Source organism: Gopherus flavomarginatus, chromosome 7 (genome assembly GCF_025201925.1).
Source record: "Gopherus flavomarginatus isolate rGopFla2 chromosome 7, rGopFla2.mat.asm, whole genome shotgun sequence".
Classification (NCBI taxonomy): Eukaryota; Metazoa; Chordata; order Testudines; family Testudinidae; genus Gopherus; species Gopherus flavomarginatus.
The window spans coordinates 2,260,799-2,282,583 of NC_066623.1; the positions used below are offsets into that span (position 1 = coordinate 2,260,799).

Genomic DNA, 21,785 nt, shown 5'->3' on the forward strand with positions numbered 1-21,785 from the left:
ATTTCAGTGTTTGGTAACGTGATGGCTACACAGCCCTGATCTACCTCTCCAGAGTGCTGCAATGCTCCCTCCGTTACTATTTGCCAAGCGCGGGGCGGTCCACAGGCAGGTGAAGCATTGGGATAACACACACACCCCCAACACATAGAGACACAGGGTCTAGGGCAGGCCTGCACAACATACGAGGCTCACTGTGCGGCCCGCAGCCGGGATTCATAGGGATCTGGGCTGCTGGCAGCGGCGGGGAGCCCAGAGCCCTTTAAATCCCAGCCACAGCTCCAGCGGATGGGCTTGGGCTCCCCTCAGCAGCAGGAGCTCTGGGCCCTTTAAATCCCTGCCCCAGCCTCGTAAAACTCTGGGTTCCCCCAGCCACCGGAGTCCCGGGGCCCTTTAATTTGACCCTGAGGGCTCCCAGCCACCTCATCGGCTGGGAGCCCCTGGCTGATTTAAAATCAAGTATCACCTCCCCACCCCCCAACCTTCCTTTTTGGCCCACAGCTGTTTTGGTGGGGCAGCACTGCGGAGGGAGGGATTGTTTCTGCAGGGCTGGGCCGTGCTGGGGTGGGGTGTTTCTGCCTGGAGGGGAGGTCCAGGGAGGGGGGGGGTTCTGCAGGGCTGGGGGGGGTCTCGGCCCTCAGCTGTTTCCTTTGGAGTAATGTGGCCCTCGCGCCCTACGAGTTGTGCAGGCCTGGTCTAGGGTGACCGACCAGCAAGTGTGAAAAATCCGGACGGGGTGGGAGGTGCTAGGAGCCGATATAAGAAAAAGGCCCCAACCCGGGACTGTCCCCGTACAACAGGACATTTGGCTCCGCACAGGGTGTCGCTCTAGCCGGCGCCCGGAGCAGCGGCTCTGTGACACAACACGCCGGGGAGGGGAGAAAGGAAGCGGGGGGCTGGCGCGCCGCCGGACCGGGGGGGGGGGGCGGAGCTTGAGGCGCTGCACCGCGCGCCCCCCCGGGGAGGTTCCCGGGCTCAGCGGCAACGCGGCTGCTGGGGGTGGGGCCGGGGCCGGGGCCGGGAGCGGTACTTGGGGGGCGGCGCATGCGCTGCCCGCTGGCGGGGCGGGGCCTGGAGCCGGGGCCGGGGCCGGGCGCAGCGGGGCCTGGCAGTCGCGCGGTCTGTCTGGGCGCCCGGAGCCGGGCGGGGAGGATGGTGCCGCCGCCCCCGCTGAGCGAGCGCAGGCCGGGCGCCGAGCCGCGGCTCTGACCGCCACCCGCCACCGGGGAGGAGGAAACCTCGTCGGCCCAGGTAACTGGCCGCCCCCGAGCCCCCCCCCCGGGGGCCCCCTGCCCCAGCTCCCTGCGAGGGGCCCCCTGAGCCCGAGCCCCCTCCCCCAATTCCCCCCGAGGGGCCCCCTGAGCCCGAACCCCCGCCCCCTCCCCAAATCCCTCCGAGCCTCCGCCCCCTCCCCAGCTCCCTGCGAGGGGCCCCCTGAGCCCGAACCCCCGCCCCCTCCCCAAATCCCTCCGAGCCTCCGCCCCCTCCCCCAATTCCCCCCGAGGGGCCCCCTGAGCCCGAGCCCCCTCCCCAATTCCCCCCGAGGGGCCCCCTGAGCCCGAGCCCCCTCCCCAAATTCCCCCCGGGGGGCCCACTATCCCAACTCCCTGCGAGGGGCCCCCTGAGCCCGGACCCCCGCCCCCTCCCCAAATCGCTCCGAGCCTCCGCCCCCTCCCCAACTCCCTGCGAGGGGCCCCCTGAGCCCCCTCCCCAAATCCCCCCCGGGGGGCCCGCGAGCCTACCGCCCCCTCCCCATATCCCTCCGAGGAGCCCCCAGTCGCTGCACAAATATCCCCGATTCTCCCCAAACCAGCTCTTTAGCCCCCCTACATTCCTCCCGAGGGCCCCTCTGCACCCCCAGCGAGCCCCCTCCCCGAATCCCCCACGAGGGCCCCCCCGCCTCTCCAAATTCCCTTCTGAGGCCCTCCCTGAGCCTCTGTCCCGATTCCCGTGCCCCCTGAACCCCTCATTCGCCCCACAAATTTCTCCATCCCCCCGCCCGACTGCCCAAGGGCCCCCAGAACCTCTGCCCCCTCCCAAATTCCCCGGAGGGCCCCCGTAACCCCCACCCACCCTTCTCTCCAAATCCCCCGGGGGGCCCCTGCACCCCCGCCCGAGGGCCCCGATTCTTCCACTCTCTCTCCACAAATACCTCCCGAGGGGGCCCCGATCCCCCCCATACCAGTTCCCCTCCTCCCCCTTCTCCGCCCCCCAATCCGCCTGCGCACATACCCCCCTTTGGGGGGGCTGAATCCTCCGCGCCCCCCTTTCCCCTCCCCAAATACCCCTACTCCGCCCCAGTTCTCCTCCTCCGCTGGGCCTCTGAATCCTGCTCGCCGCCCCGGGCTGCCGGGAAGGACAGCGGGGGAATTCCCCGGCCTCTGCTCCCTTTGCAGCGCGCCGTGCGGGGGTTACTGGAGTTCAAACGCGGCTGAGCTCAGCCGGCCCGAGGAAAGGGTGCGAGGGGCTTTGCAGCAGCATCAGAGATTCGTGGGACATCTTGCATTGCAGTCAGGAAATAGGTCCCTGGTTAGAAAGGCACTGGGACTGGGAGGCGGAATTTGGTTTATAGACAGAGAGTTGAACTGTTGGTACAGAGCTTGACTCCAACCCAGAGGATGAGCTGGTGCTGCAGTCCTGACCAAGGGTTATGGCTCAGTGGTAGAGGCTGCAGTGCTCTGGTTCCCCGTGTCTTTATTTACATTCTGGTCCTGCAGCCCTCAGAGAAGGAGACAGGACTGTAAATATCACTAACGCTTTTTTGAGGGCAGACACTGCAAGTTTTTAAGTGTGAGAAACAGCCCCTACAGCAGACTTTGTGAAATTCAGGTAAGGAAGTGAGAAGGGGAGAGGCCTAGTTATTTTAAAAGCATGTGATAACGCTTATGTAAGAGACCTTCTCTTTCTCAGTCTGGTTAACTTTCTCTGCTTTTATTGCTAATGTCAGTTTAGCTGTTTCTTCAAGATCTTCCTTCTCCCTTTACAGTAAGGCTTGTGACATGGTTTTGTATCTTGAATTTTAGTGTACGATGGAGTATGGTCCCATGTGTTGTATGTGCCTTTGACATATGGACTGTTGTCAGAATGATGCCTCTTTCAGATATAACAGAACTTTGTAAGGGGGGGAGAAGAGTGTGTGAGAATAAGATGCTTGGGGGGGTGGGGGAAGGTTTTTAAAGTTTAAAAAACAACAAACAAAAACCAAAATTGGTTCTGCCTACAAAAAGGAACTGTTTTGATTACAGTAATATGTGCAGTTGATTGTCAGTTAACTGGAAGACTTCAGGAAGACCTTTGACACAACTGTAAGTGGTTTGTTTGCATGTGATATTTTAATTGAAAATATTTTTAACTTTTTTAGTTAGGCTTTTAAACACAAACATATTTGGTGCTTCTGTGCTCCCTTCAGTGTGTGTGTGTGGACTCTCTTCTGTAGTTTTAATACAAAAATCTTATCTACCAGTTCATCTTCTCAGCTACTATGCTTAGATTTTTTTTTTTAAGGTAAGTGGGTGTTAGACTGCAGTACATTTTTTTTTTCCATGTAACGTAACCAGGTTTCAAACTGAAAAAACAGGAAACCATTCTGATCTTTGTTTGGTCGTTGAGGGTAGTTTAGTAGAAACAAAGCTTTCATTAGAAATTCATTTTTTTTCTCTTCTGTAAGACATTGCAGATATTAAATCATCACAATCCATTATTTTGGCTGTCCATGCCAACTATTTTAAAAAATCAGCTGTCTGTGGAGGAGAGAAACTGCAGCTCTGCCGTGGTTTTAGTCAGCCTACTACTATATACTGCAACATGCCAGGATTAACATTTTCCTGTACGGAAGACATGCAGGAAGCTTTGTTTATTAATCCCTAAATTCATTAATATTGTTGCATGATGTAATGAGGCAGTGGTTGTCTTTGAGAGAGATTTAATGTAGCAGGATTGTGACCATTTTACAATACAGAAAAATGAATATTCTTCCTAGGTCCAAAATATAGTGGGCCGATGTTTATCTTGTTTACACCAGTTTCATGCTGTTGTAACTTCAGTGGATTTACTACTTATTCTCTCAGACTGTGTTTGAGCAGACACCAGGGACTCTCCTCTTTGTTGAAGCTGATGGAAATAGATTATTGCCTCAGTTCTTCAGCAGCTTAAGTCTGGGACAAATTTTAAGAAAAAATGCACATATACCAATCCATTTACTGTTTTATTGGCTTTGTCTTTTTGAAATTGTCTGCCTTATGCTCGGTACTGGCTTCTTTTATTTAAAAAAAAAAAAAAAAAAAAAATCTCCATGCTGTCTACTAAACTGGAGGCTGAAGACTCATATTGGTTCCCTTTTATGGAGACTGTGGGTAATTTCTATTTCAATCCACTAGAACACAGTTTTATATTTAATTTTAAATAATGGACTTCATGTGCATTGTGCTTTTTTGGATCCAAGTACTACATAGAATGTCATTTTAACCATAAGTGCATATACCTTTTTAACATGTATGTTTGATGTGGTTATAAAAATTAAGCTAATGGGAATTGTATGTTCTAGATGCACTGAAAATACTCTACACATGCCATAGCTGCAGTCATTAAACACTGCGACATATCAGTATCCCTGGCATTTAGTTTTGTAAGATTACTTTTGCTTTAGGTAAGTGATCTGCCTAAGTCACTCGCTTAGAAATTTTTTTTTTTAAAGTTTTGTCTTAGGCCCTGATTCTGCAGAGTCTTGCCTGCTTAACTTTACATATATCCCCCTGAAGTAAACAGCTGCTTGCATTTTGTGAAATTATGTATGCATATAATTTTTTGCGGGATAGCGTTCTTAGATTGTGGTATTATTGAACTCTGTAGGTTTTTCACCTTGAGAGATGTTTTTCAGCCCTCTGAAACATCCTGCAGTACATGATCCCAGTATTTTCTTGTGAAAGTTTTGATGTGTTCACATCTTGAGTTTCCATGTCTTTTAAATATTTTTTTTCCTAATGGCAGCAGTCGTTCATTCTTCTTTGTTATCACGTAAATCTAGTTGTAGGGAAAAATTCAAGACTGTTAGACAGTCCTGGAGACTGAAGCTCTTTATTCACAGAACAGGTATTTCATAGGTACAAGCAGTGGAAGCTTCCTAAATGCCCAGTGTGCTTCATTTTTGACCTAGAGCAGTGTTTCCCAAACTTGGGATGCCGCTTGTTTAGGGAAAGCCCCTGGCAGGCCGGGCCCATTTGTTTACCTGCCTCTTCTGCAGGTTCGGCTGATTGCAGCTTCCACTGGCCGCGGTTCGCTGCTCCAGGCCAATGGGAGCTGCTGGAAGCAGTGACCAGTACATCCCTTGGCCCGCGCCGGTTCCAGCATCTCCCATTGGTCTGGAGCAACGAACCGCGGCCAGTGGGAGCTGTGATGGGCTGAACCTGCGGACATGGCAGGTAAACAAATTGTCCCGGCCCACCAGGGGCTTTCCCTAAACAAGCGGTGTCCCAAGTGTGGGAAACACTGACCTAGAGGATTCCTCTCTAAAGCCCTGTCCACGCTACATCTTCTAACTGATTGTGTAACCAATGACTGACATGGCTAAGGGGGTAGGGATAGCTCAGCAGTTTGAGCATTGGTCTGCTAAGCCCAGGGTTGTGAGTTCAATCCTTGAGGGGGCCACTTAGGGAGCAGGGGCTAAAATCAGTACTTGGTCCTACTAGCGAAGGCAGAGGGCTGAACTCAATGACCTTTCAGGGTCCCTTCCAGTTCTAAGAGATAGGTATATCTCCATATATTTATTTATTTATTTAAATGTAGCTTGTGTCCACATACAAGTACCTAAAACTAAGAATGGTCAGTACCACCCTCTCACATAGTTGTGGTTCCTGTAACAAGTTCAGCACACTGTTTCTTTGCAGGGTATTCAGGATACCCTCACTGGGCCCGCTTACCCAGTTTGGCTGGTCCTCCTTCCTCCTAGCTTTTGGAGACAAGACGTCCAGTATTGCATTATCTCATATGCTGCTGTCCTTGTTCTGCAAGCATGTGCACTCTTGTCCCCTGCAGAAGCACTATAGGATAGTTGCCCAGATTTTCCTAGAATACACTGATACAGACTGATTGGCTAAGGTGACCAACCCTCTGGCTGGTTAGAAGATGTAGAGTTGGACAGAATCTAAAAGGTGTTTCAGTCTCCATGTCAATTCACTCTATGAACATTTCAGCAGAAATGCCAAATAGAGATGCAATTTGTTATGGTATTGTTAAAGATGTGCTCTCCTGTCTTCAGAGGACTGGACTGAAACCACCAACTAATTTCACACAGTTCACAAAACCGGCAGCCCACTCTTACCTTATCTGGATGTGAACTGATAATACACCTCTACCTTGATATAACGCTGTCCTTGGGAGCCAAAAAATCTTACCGCGTTATAGGTGAAACTGTGTTATATTGAACTTGCTTTGATTCACTGGAGTGCACAGCCCTCCCCCCTGGAGCACTGCTTTACCGCGTTATATCCAAATTCGTGTTATATCGGGTGGCGTTGTATCAAGGTAGTGGCGTATATAAATGAAAGGTTCTGTATTTCTTTCATTTCCTGGCTGATCGAGTTCTGTGTTGATTTGTTTACCCCCTTTTTCAACAAACTTTAGCCAGAGTTCAGTCTTCTTGGGAACAGGCTTTTGCCTATTTGGGTGTAAAGAATAGATGAGGCGTATCATATTTACAGTCTGCCTTTAAAGAATACAGCTGTTGTGAAACAATTAGGTGCTTTGGTTGGCACTGTAGGAATACAGAGGATGACATTCTTTGCCCCTTCTTATTTATAACCTAAATCAAATACAGACAAGCATTACAGGCCAGACTGGACCCTGCAAACTTACACACATCTGAGGCACCATATGTAGTCCTGTTTACTTCAATGGGACTAAGTAAGGTGCTTAAAGTTAGGCAAATGTATATGTTTTGTCAGGATTGGTGCCTAAGTAGATGGGAGGTATCAAAGACATATGTTGCACTCTTACTGTGTGTGTGTGTGTGTGTGTGTGTGTGTGCGCGCGCGCACATGCATAACAGTACATGGTGGGTTACTGATAGGGGAGTGGAAGAAATTGCCTAAAATCTTAAAAATTTTACAGTTATAGACAGTAAATTCTAATCTCCCTGCACGTGGAATTTTCCCATATGCCTCCAAGAGTTAATGGAAGTTAGGAGTGTAAAACCTCTACATTTCAAGATCATAGTAAACATCTCTCTAGGCACTTGGCTCACCACTCTTTGGATTATGCTAATAAGATAAACTCACATTTACTCACACCCTTCCCAGAAGCTCATTCCATAATATGAAGGGATGATCCACTTTTTTGAGACCCTTTGGCAGAAAAGCATGTATATTGAGTGCCTGTGTGTAGCTTGAATTAAATAATTAAGCACAATGGCCTTAATTCACATTTGTCTTTAATTTAACAATTCACTTGCTTTTTAGAGGAAAATAAAGGCAAAACATTAGGGTCCAATAACCCACTCAAAATTAAACACCACTGTTCACTTGATCTTGTCAGTGCTCTAACAATTCGTTTTATTATACCATATAGGAAAAAAATAGTCTGTATGCTCAATAACTTCTTGTTCAAATAGCAAAAATGCTATGTCTGCTTGCTGTACTGCCTCCTTGTAAAACTCTTAGAATTTAGTGTTCAAATTCAATCTTGATATGATTTGAAATTGCTGAGCTCCTATAGTAAACCATGAAAACTGGATTTTAGTGAAAGTACTGACAAGTCCCTCATTATAGTGTTACAATGCATAATATTTTCCATTTGCTGCTTTAGTATAGTTATTTGCAAGTCTGCACCATAGCCAGCCTCTCTTTGCACTGTTCACTTAAAAATTACATGTAATTCATACATTTTGTACTTCCCTTGCTACCCTCTGCCACTGAGCTGGGGCAGGAAGAAAAGAATTTAATGAAAACTCTGGAAACAGAACTGTTCTGCTGGATCATCAGTCCCCAACCCAAAATACTGGACTTCTCTGTGGACTTATATCAGCATTGGATTTTTTTCTGTGTATTTGACACATAACATTGTCCCTCCATTCTGTCTTGTTCTTGTATATTTCAACACTATGCCAGTTTACAAGAATCCAACTCTCAGAAGAACTCAGAATTGTTTTATATTTCAAATCTGCTCCAAAGAACAGAGCAGACATGCATCTCAATGTTCCTTTGTTATGTGCACACACTCAGAGCACAGCTGGTGGGCGTAATTTTAGGCTTACCAGCCTTGACATTGAATCTTTTAATAGTTCTTAGTCAAAACGGTCTCTGATGCAGCTAGGTGTTCTGTTTTAAATAAATGTTTAACCAAGCTTAGTTTATTCAAAAAAATCAAAGCTTTGCATAACAATATTCTTAAAAAATGTTTTTTCCCCCGTGTAAGTGGAGCCTATGGACCAAATTCTGCTCTTACACCCATAAATCCAAAATCAGTAGGGTTTCACAGGTATTGGAGCAGAATTTGGACCTACATCCCTTTTCAGTTTCTTTTCAGATTTCTCCAAGCTTCTCAAGACATGAGCTTGTGAGGTGCTGAGTGCCTTTTCTGCCCATAGTAGCCAGTGGGGGACTAGAGCGCAGACTTGTTGCAGAATGGGGCCCTTAGTGAAGGGTTTTCAAAAACACTAGGAGCTGGACTAATTGCTCTCACTGAAGTAAGTGGTATTTTTTACCATTGTCTTCAGTGGGTGCAGTTAAGCCAGCAGTGAGTTTTGAAACTATTCACCTTCAGTTTATTTCTGTAACCACTCACTAAGCATTGTATTTAGGGCTTGTCTACATGAAGAAATGGTACCGGGTTAGCTTAAATGTGCTTAATTAAACCGGTGTAAATTTTGGGTATGTGGACTCGTATATTGGTTTAAAACTGGTTATATTGATTTAGGTCGTGCCTGTATCTTTATTGATGCAAGCCAATGTAAGTCAGATTTAAACCTATGTGTACATGCACGCAGATTGCAGCTTTGTGTGTAGACAGAGCCTTAGAAATAAACCTCCTGTTCAAGGGAAAGTTTTGTGAGCTTTTTGTAAGTTTTTAATCAAAAGTTTGCTGATATTCTTTTCAGCAGCATTTTATCTATTCTGAAATTGGCATGACCTGCACTTGTAATAAATGCGCTGGCCATGTTTTTCAAGTTAGGCTCTTAAGTCAACTTTTGGCCCTTTAGGATATGTCTACACTACAGCCGAGAGTGAACCTCCCAGCCCAAGTAGACACTCATGCTAAAAACACCTGGATGTTCCAACTAGACACTCAAGCTCCAACCTAGGATGTAGGGTGGGTTTGAGGTCACATGACTAGCTGGATCCTCCAATGCCACAACACAGCTATTTTTAACATGCTCACTCCAAACTGAAGGGTAGACGTACCCTTAAATGAGTGGCCTGGTTTTTCAGAAGAGGTGAGCATCCAGATGCTCATATTGACTTTTTTTCCTAAGCATATAAAGGTTTAATGTTTTTTGCCCAATCAAAATAATGTATTTTAAGGTCTTTTTACCACATATCAAGAGCTTAGAATAATCAACTTTGCTCACATGTAGCACGTCATATTGAAACTTGGCAGCAGTTGCATTTTAGGCCTTAACGCTTGCAGATTTCTAGTGGACATAATTTAAAAGGGTGTCTCATGAATATTGGATGTTTTGTTATTTGCAGTCTTGTCTCTTTCACCAACAGAAGCTGGTTTAATCAAATATATTACCTCACCCACTTTGTGTCTCTTGTTATGCAATGATAAGATTTGCTACGATTTTCTAGTGTAGCCACTTTCTGTAATATATTGCCTATCAGTTGCACCATGTTATGGTTGTCAAAGTTGTTTTTAAAACTAGGTTTAGAAATTTTAAACTGTACTCTTAGACAAGACACACATACAGTAGAACCTCAGAGTTACAAACAGCTCTGGAATGGAGGTTGTTCGTAACTCTGAATAAAATGTTATGGTTCTTTCAAAGTTTACAACTGAACATTGACTTAATAGAGCTTTGAAACTGCTATGCAGAAGACAAATGCTACTTTCCCTTTATATTTTTAGCAGTTTACATTTAACACAGTACTATGCTGTATCTTTTTTTTTTTTTTTTTTTTTTTTTTTCTTTCCTCTCTGCACTGCTGCTTGGTTGCATACTTCCAGTTCCAAATTAGAGGTGAGGTTGATTAGTCAGTTTGTAACTCTGGTGTTTGTAACTCTGAGGTTCTAAGTTCCCTTTTCTTAAGCTCCCAAGTATAGGTTTGTGAATTTGGAAGGGAAAAACAAGCTTGCCCAATTGTCCCAATTAACTTAGTTATTCATGGCCCCATTTAGCACTCTGTGTTTGGGAAAGCAGGTAAGTTCTGCTTGAGTTTGTGGTGTGTAAGGGGTACTGAATAGGGCCCTTAAATAGAAACTTAACTTTTCTTGTTCTGCATATGTACATGTTGTGCCATACAGCTGATTGGTCAAATATGACTCTCGGATATATGAGCTTTTTAATCAAGTTCATGTGTCAGCCTAGGTGTACTTTTTTTCTAAACAACAAACTTGTAGATCAATATGGTTGTCAAGCTGTACCTTAAATGCTTTTAAAAAATTGCAAAATGTGTAGACCGTTTGGCCGTCCCCCCTAAGGATTGATGAATTTATGTATTTGGAAAAAACAAGACTTAAAATTCACAGTACCTTTAACTTTTTTTCACATAAGCTCTTAAACTGTGTTTATCTTGTTTTTTTCTTGAGTATAGGCTGGCAATTTCAAATCAATCTGACTAAAATTTTCTTCTGTATATTCAGCCTGCATCCAAAATTGTTTTCTTTAAAATACTATTTTAATACATAAAGCCCTTTTTAGTTTGTACCACAGCAAAAATATATGCACCATATATACTCGTTCATTAGCCTTCTCATTTATAAGCTGACCCCCTAAGATGGTTAGGTAAAAATAGCAAAAACTGTATGACCCTTTCATAAGCCGACCCTATATTTCAGGGATTGACAAATGTTTTGGCTCCTGGTCTGTTAGGGTAAGCCACTAGCGGGCCAGGATATTTTGTTTACCTCGAGTGTTCACAGGCACAGAGCTCCTCAGCTCCCAGTGGCTGCGGTTTGCCGTTCCCAGCCAATGGGAGCTGCAGGAAGCGGCACACTTCCCACAGCTCCCATTGGCTGGGAATGGCAAACCACAGCCACAGGGAACTGAGGGGCTCCATGCGTGCAGACACTCCAGGTAAACAAAATGACAGGGTATTAGATATTCAATTCAATGATTCCATAGAGTTTAAAATCATCAAATTTTGGTGTAGACCCATTTATAAGCTGACCGTCTCTCTTTGATGTGTCTTTTTTTTACCAAAATGTTCGGCTTATGAACAAGTATATATGGTAAATTATTTGCAGGGTGTTTTGTGCGGTCAGAGCAGTGGCTTGGACAGTGGTGTTGCGTATTCATATTTTAGGATGCTTATGATATTGTTCTGACTTTTTAAAATTCTTCTTGCATGCTATTGTGTAATGCTTCTTAGAAAGATATTGTGTGGGAATTATGGTGTATGGTTGTTACTGTGTTTGTAGGAGGTGGAAAGATGTGCTGTGTTTCGAGTTTACAGTTATGTTAAAATAGTGGTAAGGGTGGGAATTGTAGGGCTTTTTCAATTTTATAAATTCAGACTGATTTTTGTATACAACACATGATTTACTGAGAGGGCCACTTTGTAAATTTGTCAGGACTACTTGGTTTTGGCTTTTTTTTTTTTTTTTTTTTTTTTTTTTTTTTTTTTTAAATCGAAGTGCTATATAAGAATAATTACACTTCTTTTTGAGAGCTGTGGAAGGTGGGCTACCACTGGTGGACAGTATTGGCCTCTGATTGCTTTAACTCTTCTAGAGTTGAAAACGCTTTGTGTCCCTAAGCATCGTACAAGTCTTAATACACCCTTCCCTCCCACCTGCAAAACTTAACATGAATTACAATTTTTTACAGTATCTTATCTTTGAGGACTTATGTGAGACTTAGGCCAGGTCTACACTATTCCTGCTGATCAATCTAAGCTACACAATTTGAGTTACATTAGTAGCATAACTCAAGTCAACGTAGCTTAGATCTACTTATTGTGGGGTCTGCAGTACATGTCAACAGGAGACACTCTCACACTAACAAAAAGAACAGGAGTACTTGTGGCACCTTGGAGACTAACAAATTTATTTCAGCATGAGCTTTCGTGAGCTACAGCTCACTTCTTCGGATGCATAGAATGGACTGTAGAATGGACATAGCTGTAGCTCACGAAAGCTCATGTTGAAATAAATTTGTTAGTCTCTAAGGTGCCACAAGTACTCCTGTTCTTTTTGCAGATATAGACTAACACGGCTGCTACTCTGAAAGCTCCCACTAACATTGTTTCTGCCTGTTGTTGAGGTGGAGTACAGAAATCAATGGGAGAGCACTCTCCCATCGATTTAGTGGTTCTTCACTAGACCCACTAACTCAGTGCAACTACATCTGTTCCAGCAGCGCCGATTTAGCTCTGTAGTGAAGACAAGCCCTTAAAGTGGTTCATATCCCTCATGCCAGTTCTCAGCACAGAGGTTAATGTCATCCAGTATAATTGCACTGAAATGTAATTCCAGTATTTTAAAACATTTTTTCAAATTTAAACTTCTGCATTTCATAGCCAACCAGTAGTGGTGAGCATTGTGAGTAAAAAATAAAACCTAATTTTGCAATGAGCAGCATCCCAAAGTAAGGTACTGTAAACCATTTTCCATCTTGCTGTGATTACAGTTTAACACTATTAGAAGAACATTAATATTTCAGCAGAATAGTCTGGTTTAGTTTTGTGCTGGGCTTCCATATTGCCTTGGTACAAATTATTTTATTATTTTTATAGCCAGTCATGGTAGTCTTAAAAATACCAATAATAATTGCACTTTTGAAATGCATTTCACAGCTTTTTCAAAATGAAAGGCATCTTTTTGCCTTTGCAAATTGTTCAGACTGTTGGACAGAGTACATTTCTTCTGAAATATTCCTCTGATATTTGGGACATTCAGCCCTTGAGCCTGGTTTGGGACATAGATCTCCAACAGTGATAGTTTCCACTTGCTTAAACAGTTTCCCACTGCTGGGTTTGAAGTTACAGATGCTCATGTTGCATCATCTCTCCACAGGCCTTGTTCTCTCTCACACCACGTCACTTAATAAACAATGACTTCCTTATAAAACGTCCTCAAATAGCAGTTGAGCCTGAAAACAACAGAATTGGAAAATTCTTAACACACAGATGCCTGAAAAAATTTAATAGTTTGTTTCTCCCAGCACCTCTCCAGATCCACTCACCTCAAAATAGATCCAGGGTGGGAGTGAACTGAAAATGGTTATTGAGTTGCTGGTGATCTGCATGAAATGCATTGCCTTATTGCCGTCCTACAGTGAACAAGCGTCGTCCTCATGAAAACCATTACAGTTGGCACCAGATAAAAGTCTTAGCTGAAGGCCATGGGCTGACTGTGCATGGAGACTAAACCTATTCACTTTTTAATATGGTCTTTCCAGTTTATGACTGAGGTACATTAACAGGTTGCTGTGGAGAAACTTACTGTCTTTTCTATAGCTAAACAAAACCTGGCACTGCTATCAATCTAGCCCAGTTTACAAACAAACCAAACCCTAATTCCAGAGTACTCCTGTAATGGGCCATTGTAGTGAATTACATTAATATAATCAGGATGGAGCTGCCTTACTGATTTTTAATCTAAAAGAAATGATGTTTGCATAAATATATTCAAACAGAGGTCAACAAATGCCACATAATAAAAGCAAGATTAGACTTTTAAAGTTATTGCAAGCCACAGGGAGGAAGCAAACCTAAAATGTCATGATTGTACAGTGCAGTGTTGTAGCCGTGTCACTCCCGGGATATTAGAGAGACAGTGTGGGTGAGGTAGTATTTCTTATTTTCTCTCTCACCACCGTGTGTCTCTTACAGTTATGGAGAGAAGGTGGGTGAGGTAATATCTTTTATTGCACCAACTTCTTTGGTGAAAGAGACAAGCTTTTGAGCTATGCAAAGCTTTTCTTCAGGTCTGGGAGAGGTTCTCTGAATCCTGGTCCACACTGCAGCACATCTAATGAAGCACTCTTGGTAAATAAAACCAGCTCTGCAAGTGGCACATGTCTGCACCAGGAGGTAAATCGATATCTGCTCCACTCAAGGGAGTGGATTTTCTACATCTCTGTGTAACGTAGTTATACCAACATAATCTGCAGTGTAGACCTGACCTGAGCCTCTGTTCACACCAGCACTTCTGTTGGTGTTGCTCAGAGGAAAGGCTTATTCACACCTCTGAGTGACGAAGTATTCCAGCATAAGCTGTAATGAAGACATTGCAGTGTAGACCTGGCCTCAGGCTGACTTATGTTGGTATAACTGCGTTGCTCAGGATTGTAGAAAATCCACAGCCTTAAGCGAAGCACTTGCCCCCAGTGTAGACAGCATTGTGTCAACGAGAGGGCTTCTCCCATCTATGTTGCTTTGCTCCTGCCTCTCAGGCAGGTGGATTAGCTACACCAAGGGAGAGAAGTTCTCCTGTCAACATAATAGTGGCTTCACTGAAGTGCTACAGTGGTGCTGCTGCAACATTTTAAGTGTAGACCTGCCCTGATTTTCTTTCCCAGATCTGAAGAAGAGCTCTGTGTAGCTTGAAAGTTTGTGTCTCTCTCCAGCATAAGCTGGTTCAATAAAAGATACCCTTTCACTTACCTTGTCTCTCTAATATCCAGGGGCCGGCATAGCTACACCACCACCTAAAAGGTTGTTGTAAAAAGTTGTTTCAAAAACAGCTTAATTTGTTGTTGCTTAACACTTAAAAAAACTATTTTTACTTGGCATGTATTTCAAAAGCTGCTTCATCTGAGAGGGCTATAGAGCGAGATTTCAAGTTGAGCTGGGAATTACCAAGTGGTCTCTCTAGGTTTTTTTTCTGCTGCTCTTTGTTGGCTCTAAAACCCAATTATGTTTACTAATAAGAGTTTTCATAACACATTTTCAAAGTGGAAGAGCATTGTCCAAAAAAAATAATAAAAGCACAGTAAGTCCTTATGGAAAAAAGCTAGCAAAACTACTCTCAATATAGCAAAAAAGCAAAAGCTATGCTGTCTGGATTTTTGAGTTTAGCTCAATTGATTCATTTACTGATACATGGCCCCACAGTGTTCTACATTCATGATGCCTAATGGCTGGCTGTACAGTGAGATTGATTTGATTACTTTTGTCTGTCTTGTGCTATTTACAGTCTGCTGCAAGTTTATTGAAAAGGAACAGAATGGCTGCAAAGGAGAAGTTGGAGGCAGTGTTAAATGTGGCCCTGAGGGTCCCAAGCATCATGCTCTTGGATGTCTTGTACAGATGGGATGTCAGCTCCTTCTTCCAGCAGATCCAAAGAAGTAGCCTCAACAACAATCCCCTTTTCCAGTACAAGTACTTGGCCCTCAACATGCACTATGTGGGTAAGTCTGTACACCTCACAGAGATAATACGTCCCAGAATGATGTTTTTTTGCAACAGTGCTGTGCTGTTGACTCATATTTAGCTTGTGATCCACTATGACCCCAGATCCCTTTCTGCAGTACTCCTTCCTAGACTATCATTTCCCATTGTGTGTATGTGTGTAACTGATTGTTCCTTTCTAAGTGGAGTACTTTGCATATGTCCTTATTACATTTAATCTTATTTAATTCTGACCGTTTCTCCAGTTTGTTCATGTAACTTTGAATTTTCATCCTATCCTCCAAAGCACTTGCAACTGCTCCCAGCCTGGTATCAGCTGCAAACATAATAAGTGTAATATCTATGCCATTATCTAAATCATTGATGAAGATATTGAACAGAACCGGACCCAGAACTGATCCCTGCGGGACCACACTCAATTTGTCCTTTCAGCTTGATTGTGAGCTACTGATAACTGCTCTCTGGGAACAGTTTTCCAACCAGTTGTACGCCCTTATAGTAGCTCCATCTAGGTTGTATTTCCCTAGTTTGTTTGCAAGACAGTATCAAAAAACAAGATATACCAAAGTCAAGATATACCACATCTGCCGCTTTCTGTGGTAGCGTGTGTATGTGTATATATACACACATATATCTGTACACTCACGTATACTCTGTCCTACACTGTTTTAATGGTTATGCCTTTCTGCATGTGATTTTTTTCTCTAGAAAGAAAAATATTGATCTCTCTACTAGACTTTTTTCCTTTCTGACAAATTTACGTGGCTTGCCTAAGCCATGGTCATTCCTTTGCCTGATACACCAGAAGAAGTAAAATCATTTTGGTAAAGGTTGAACAACATGTACTTGTACATACGTTTAAGAAACTCGGAAGTAACTCTGACTGTAATACAAGAGTGTAGTACATTAATTTCCATGATAGTCCTTGTTACTGTAATACCAGTGAGGGTAACTAACCACTGGAACAGATTACTGAGGGATGTGGGAAATTCTCCATAACTCAATCTTTAAATCAAAACTGAGTATATTTGTAAAAGCTGTGCTCTAGTTCAATCACATCCTGTTGGACTAGATACAGGAATCTCTCTGGGTGAAATTGATGGTTTGGGCTATGCAGAAGCTCAGACTAGATAATCAGAAAGTGTCCCTTCTGTCCTTAAAATCTACTTAATCACACTTTAGTATTCTCTCAAGTTTTTAGTGCACCCCTCAATTGTCTGTTGGCCATATAGTAATTAAAGGATGGTGGCACATACTTTTGCTGTTTTGTAATCTTGATGTGCATGCTGAAAGTTAAATACACTAGGACTCTAACCCAACTTCAAACGGAAAATGAAATCAGTTTGGATCCTTCAGCTACATGCAGTATGAAAAGCAGTGCAAATAATTCAGTCTTTTCATAGCACAGCAGATTCAGATCTCTAATCTTATTTTTTATTTTAGCTCATCTAAACTTTTTTTCTCCAAAGTTGAAAAATTATATTCATTATAAACAGTACTTGGGGATGTGACCCCAGAGGGGAGGTATTAGGCCCCTATAACTCTCCATAGAGACCTTTGTCAGTGGCTTATCAGTACTCAGGGTCAGGTCCTGGCTGTCTTTTTCCTCCCCTTCATCCTGTCCTATAAAAGAACATTGCTGTACCTGCTGGGAGACTGCGTAACAGCAGTTGCTGGAGAGGCAGAACACGGTGAACCTGTTTGCAAAGTACTTAATTGTTATCAATATTAATGTAGCAATTCTGGGGGTCACTAGGGCCCCTGTATATTATTAGAAAAAAGCAGTGCTCAGAAACAGATTTTTTAGAAAGGCTTTAATTACGTTTCTTCCCAATGTGGACAGGGCCTAATTTGATTTTAAATGTTTTACTGTATATTTTTAAAGATTCTCTTTTAACTAAATTAAACTAGTCACGCTGGCAACAAAATTGTGCTAGGTTGAAATGGTTTCCTAGTACAGTCTTGGGTCACGTAGACCTGCTGTTTCAGACAGTGCTAGTTGCTCCTGCCAAAATCTCCCAAATTTATCCTCCTGCAGTTGAGCGGTCAGCTGCTTCTATTTGCTCTTCCTTGATGAAAGACAGAGGAGTGGCAGAAGCCATAATGTTTTTCTTTAAAAGGACTGAGATGTGATGAGAGGCCTGTAGCATGCTGGTGAGCAAATAGTGAGTCAGTTGAAGATAAGAGAATAGGTATTATCCAGAGCCTTAGTCTGTAATCATGGTGTGATTCTGAATTATGGTCGTCATTGCACTAATATAGTGCACTCCCAAATTGCACTAAATAACTCATCTTTACTTGCTTAAGAGTGAACATACTTACAGTAGGGGATCAGGAAATGATTTTCTGGCACCACAGGACTCTCCACTGTTTTGTGCAGGTACTCCTCCCCTGGATGAGATGGAGGAGGATGAAGGAGACTTCGTCGGTTTCTTCTATTTCTGTTCAGAGTTCTGGCATATACCTGGTATGATGGGAGAGCCTAATTTTGGCAATTGATCTTTGATTATCACCAGATAAGTATGCCCAATGGTTGGTGATGGGATGTTGGATGGGACGGGATCTGAGTTACTGCAGAGAATTCTTTCCTGAGTGCTGGCTGGTGAGTCTTGCCCACATGCTCAGGGTTTAGCTGATTGCCATATTTGGGGTCGGGAAGGAATTTTCCTCCAGGGCAGATTGGCAGAGGCCCTGGAGGTTTTTCGCCTTCCCCTGCAGTGTGGGGCATGGGTCACTTGCTGGTGGATTCTCTGCAGCTTGAGGTCTTCAGACCACAATTTGAAGACTTCAATAACTCGGGCATAGGTTAGGGGTTTGTTATAGAAGTGGATGGGTAGGGTTCTGTGGCCTGCTTTGTGCAGGGGGTCGGACTAGATGATCACATTGGTCCCTTCTGACCCTAGAATCTATGATTTAGGGCAGTGTCCTACTCAGTGGTGTCAAATATCAGAGGGGTAGCCGTGGTAGTCTGGATCTGTAAAAACAGCAAAGAATCCTGTGGCACCTTATAGACTAACAGACGTTTTGGAGCATGAGCTTTCGTGGGTGAATACCCACTTCTTCAGTGGTGAATTCTTTGCCATCCAAACATTAAGTCCTGGGAAAGACAAAGTCACTGTTAAGAGTTTAAGTTCTCAGGCAAATGGAACATATAAATTTGTGACATAAAGTAGTAGTATGTAATGGCAACTTCCTGAATTGTCGTTAATACCTTAATCACACTCAGCCAGTAATATTAGGTACGTTTGTGTAGAGGATTGAGAGGAGGAGAAGCCGTCTGAACTTGCTGTTATCAGATGCTGCTGTACCATTTTCACCTCCTTATGTCTAGGCTAATGTGAATTTAATTACTGACTAGACTTGCTCTTGCAATTTAAGGGTACTGATATCTGGAATGCGTGTGTGCACACATATCAACAACCCCCCTCTTATCCACAGCTCCAGGCTGAGAGAGGAAGCAGAGTCAATCTACTCCCAAGACAGATTTCCTCCCAACAAATAAAGGGTGCAAGATGGAGGAAGCATATCTCATATCCCTGCTTCTTTCTAAAGTATTCACCCTTCTGTTTACTGAAGCGATCTGAAGTCTTGAGCCAATGCACATTTATGCAGTTATCTTTACTTTTATGTTCAGGCAAGATTTAGTTAGGTGAGTAACGGAACAAATTTTCAACTGTTCTGTTTTAAAACATAACTATTTTTAAGTCAAGATCAAGTCATGGGACTGTTTGTCTTTTTTTTTTTTTCTTCCAAAAAATTCCCTGTACTGTTTATCAAGATCACTTGCTGGTTTGAGCTCCTTGGATAAAGGACCTTATATGTTTCAATTAACAGACACAACAGAAGGGCTAAAGAATTCCTGCCACATTCAGATTTTAGCAGTCCTTTTTTCTTCTTTCCCTTCTCAGTATTGTAGGTTGCCAAACTGTGTTACTGCTATTCCAGTAGGTGCTCCAGGCTCTTGCTGAGCTAGTTTCTCTGCTTGGTGTTTCCTTTAGATAATATTTCCTAGTACAAAGTTTAGGTATTTATATTGCTGATACTTGTCAACACACTTTTTACACCTTCTTAACAAAGAAGTTCTGCTTAAAAAGAGACTTGGAATCATTTATAAACCTTTTGAGTTTTCATGGTTACGGTAACATTTTGAGTGCTGGTCCAGAATGCAGCAGCTCATATTAATTTTAAGTACCCAGTCAACAGAACCATCATCTCTTCAGATCCGTACTATTGCTTCACATCATACTGTGTATTGATTTCAAATGCATATTTTTTTTAAGATTCTCTTGGGTTGTAATTCACTAATGAGCAACGTTTTAATATGATTTGTATACAAATGATATATTTTCTGAATAGTCCAACAAGGTCAGACTCAACAACCAAATTGATTGTTGAAACTGCTACTTAAAGCTTCTTTGCAAAATTTAGTTCTTTCCTCCTACTTCTGTTCAGAGTGCCCAGTCTGTTACAGCTTTAGAAACCAAATAAACCTTTATTTTCTGTTACTTTTGATTATCTTAATCATATTTTATTGTTAAGCTCTCTGCAATATCTTGGTGACATGTGCAGTGCATTTTGTTGAAATCATCCCTTTGCATAATTAGGCTACTCCCACTTGGTTCTTTCAATAATGACCCAATTTACCATCATGGAAGTCACGACTATCATGAAGCCGAAGGCTCAGCTATGATAAGAGCCTGCATTACTTCATTCACTGTCATGGAAGAACTGTGAGATTTCTCTGAAAGAATCCAGCAAGGGAGGTAGCTGATTCCCTACATTGCTGATCGTCAGAATAAAGGAAATTGAGTACAGTGCTAGTTGGGCTTTTTAATTTCAAACAGATATTTGAAATGATTGAATGGCACTAAATGTGTTTGGATAATTAGAACAGGAAGACATACTGGCATGTGTGATGGTTTGGATAACCACTGTATGTACTGAAGAGTTTATATGTTTATAAAGTTGATAGTTTTTTGCACGTTGGCGTGTGTGTGTATTTGTCAGTATATTTTCTGCATTGTGCAAAGTAACTAACTGACAGTACTAAGAGAGCAAAATGTACACTTAGTAACTTGAACAACACAAACGCTGCGTAATTATATTTGATTGGGAAGCCTTTCCTGATATTTTTAAAGATAAAGTATGTTGATTCTAGATTTATGAGGCTATCTGCCTAAAGGTTACTTAGCTCATTAATGAGCTGATTCGTGGTTCCCTAATCTGTTGAACTCTTGCATAAACACTTTTTTTTTTTTTTTTGTGTTGGAAGACATTCTTTGTATTTACAAAAATCTTGGCTCCCAGTAAGTGTGTTAAATTTTAAAAACCAGCACGCTAACACTGCATTGAAGAATTATTTAATTAACAGAGGCAGGAGAGTACAGAAGAAGCTACCCCTGTTGCTACTGTTATTGGCTGGCTGGTAGGGAACGCTGACATGGCTTTTGGCATTATATCTAGTCTTAGTGGCTAGACGTGTGGATTAATTTCAGCTTTGAAAATTTTTCATGAATTGTGCCTATAGGTCATATCTAATGCAGGAGATAGTCTTGCATGTTAGTGGAGATGCTATATGACATTGCACTTAAAGTTCTTTCAGCTTCTCTGTTAGAAAAGCTGTATTTTGAGGGGAGGGTCAGCAGGGGATATATTTGTCTGGCAGTTATGAAGATCCCATCTTGTTGGGTTCTGGTAGAGACTTGTTCCTGGTGGTCCAAGTGAGGTATAAAAGAGAATTAAGATGAGATGTGTTAAAATAATAGAAACCATTCTTTTCCCTCATAAGTTCAGTTAGTGGGATTAGATTCATAGATGTTAAGGCTAGAAGGGATTCTCTAGTCTGATTTTCTTGCGTTATACAGGCTGTAGAATCTCATGCAGTAAATTGTACATCAAGCCCATAACTTCTGGTTGACCTATAGCACATCTTTTAGAAAGACATCCAGTCTTGACTTGAAGACTTCAAGTGATGGAGAATCTGCCACATCCATAAGTAAATTGTTCCAGTGGTTCATTACCTTCACTGTTAAACATTTGTGCCTTATTTTTAAACTGAATTTGTCTAGTTTCATCTTCTAACCATTTGGATGTTTTTAGTCTAGCAGAAAATGAGTATCAGAAACCTCTTCCTCAGGTAGATACTTCTACACTGATAGTCACCTCTCAACCTTATTTTGGATAAACGAAATAAACTGATGGCTTGTCTATGCTGGCAATTAACAGCACTGCAACTTTCTCACTCGGGTGTGAAAAAAACACACCCCTGAGCACAGCAAGTGG

General features: G+C 42.9%; 1 protein-coding gene across 4 annotated transcripts in view; it reads left to right on the forward strand.

Annotated features, from left to right (window-relative positions):
• Positions 1–1,136: 1,136 nt before the first annotated feature.
• Positions 1,137–21,785, forward strand: part of RNF145 (ring finger protein 145) — a 69,739-nt gene continuing 49,090 nt past the window's right edge. Inside the window, exons 1-3 of one of the 4 annotated variants that reach the window (XM_050961289.1) lie at positions 1,151–1,248; positions 3,243–3,302; positions 15,289–15,502. In XM_050961289.1, the coding sequence (XP_050817246.1) occupies positions 15,319–15,502 (184 nt within the window). In that variant the 5' untranslated portion in view covers positions 1,151–1,248; positions 3,243–3,302; positions 15,289–15,318. Of the gene's footprint in view, positions 1,249–2,457; positions 2,827–3,242; positions 3,303–15,288; positions 15,503–21,785 lie in introns of those variants that run through there. The other 3 variants (XM_050961288.1, XM_050961290.1, XM_050961291.1) reach the window with 3 other exon arrangements.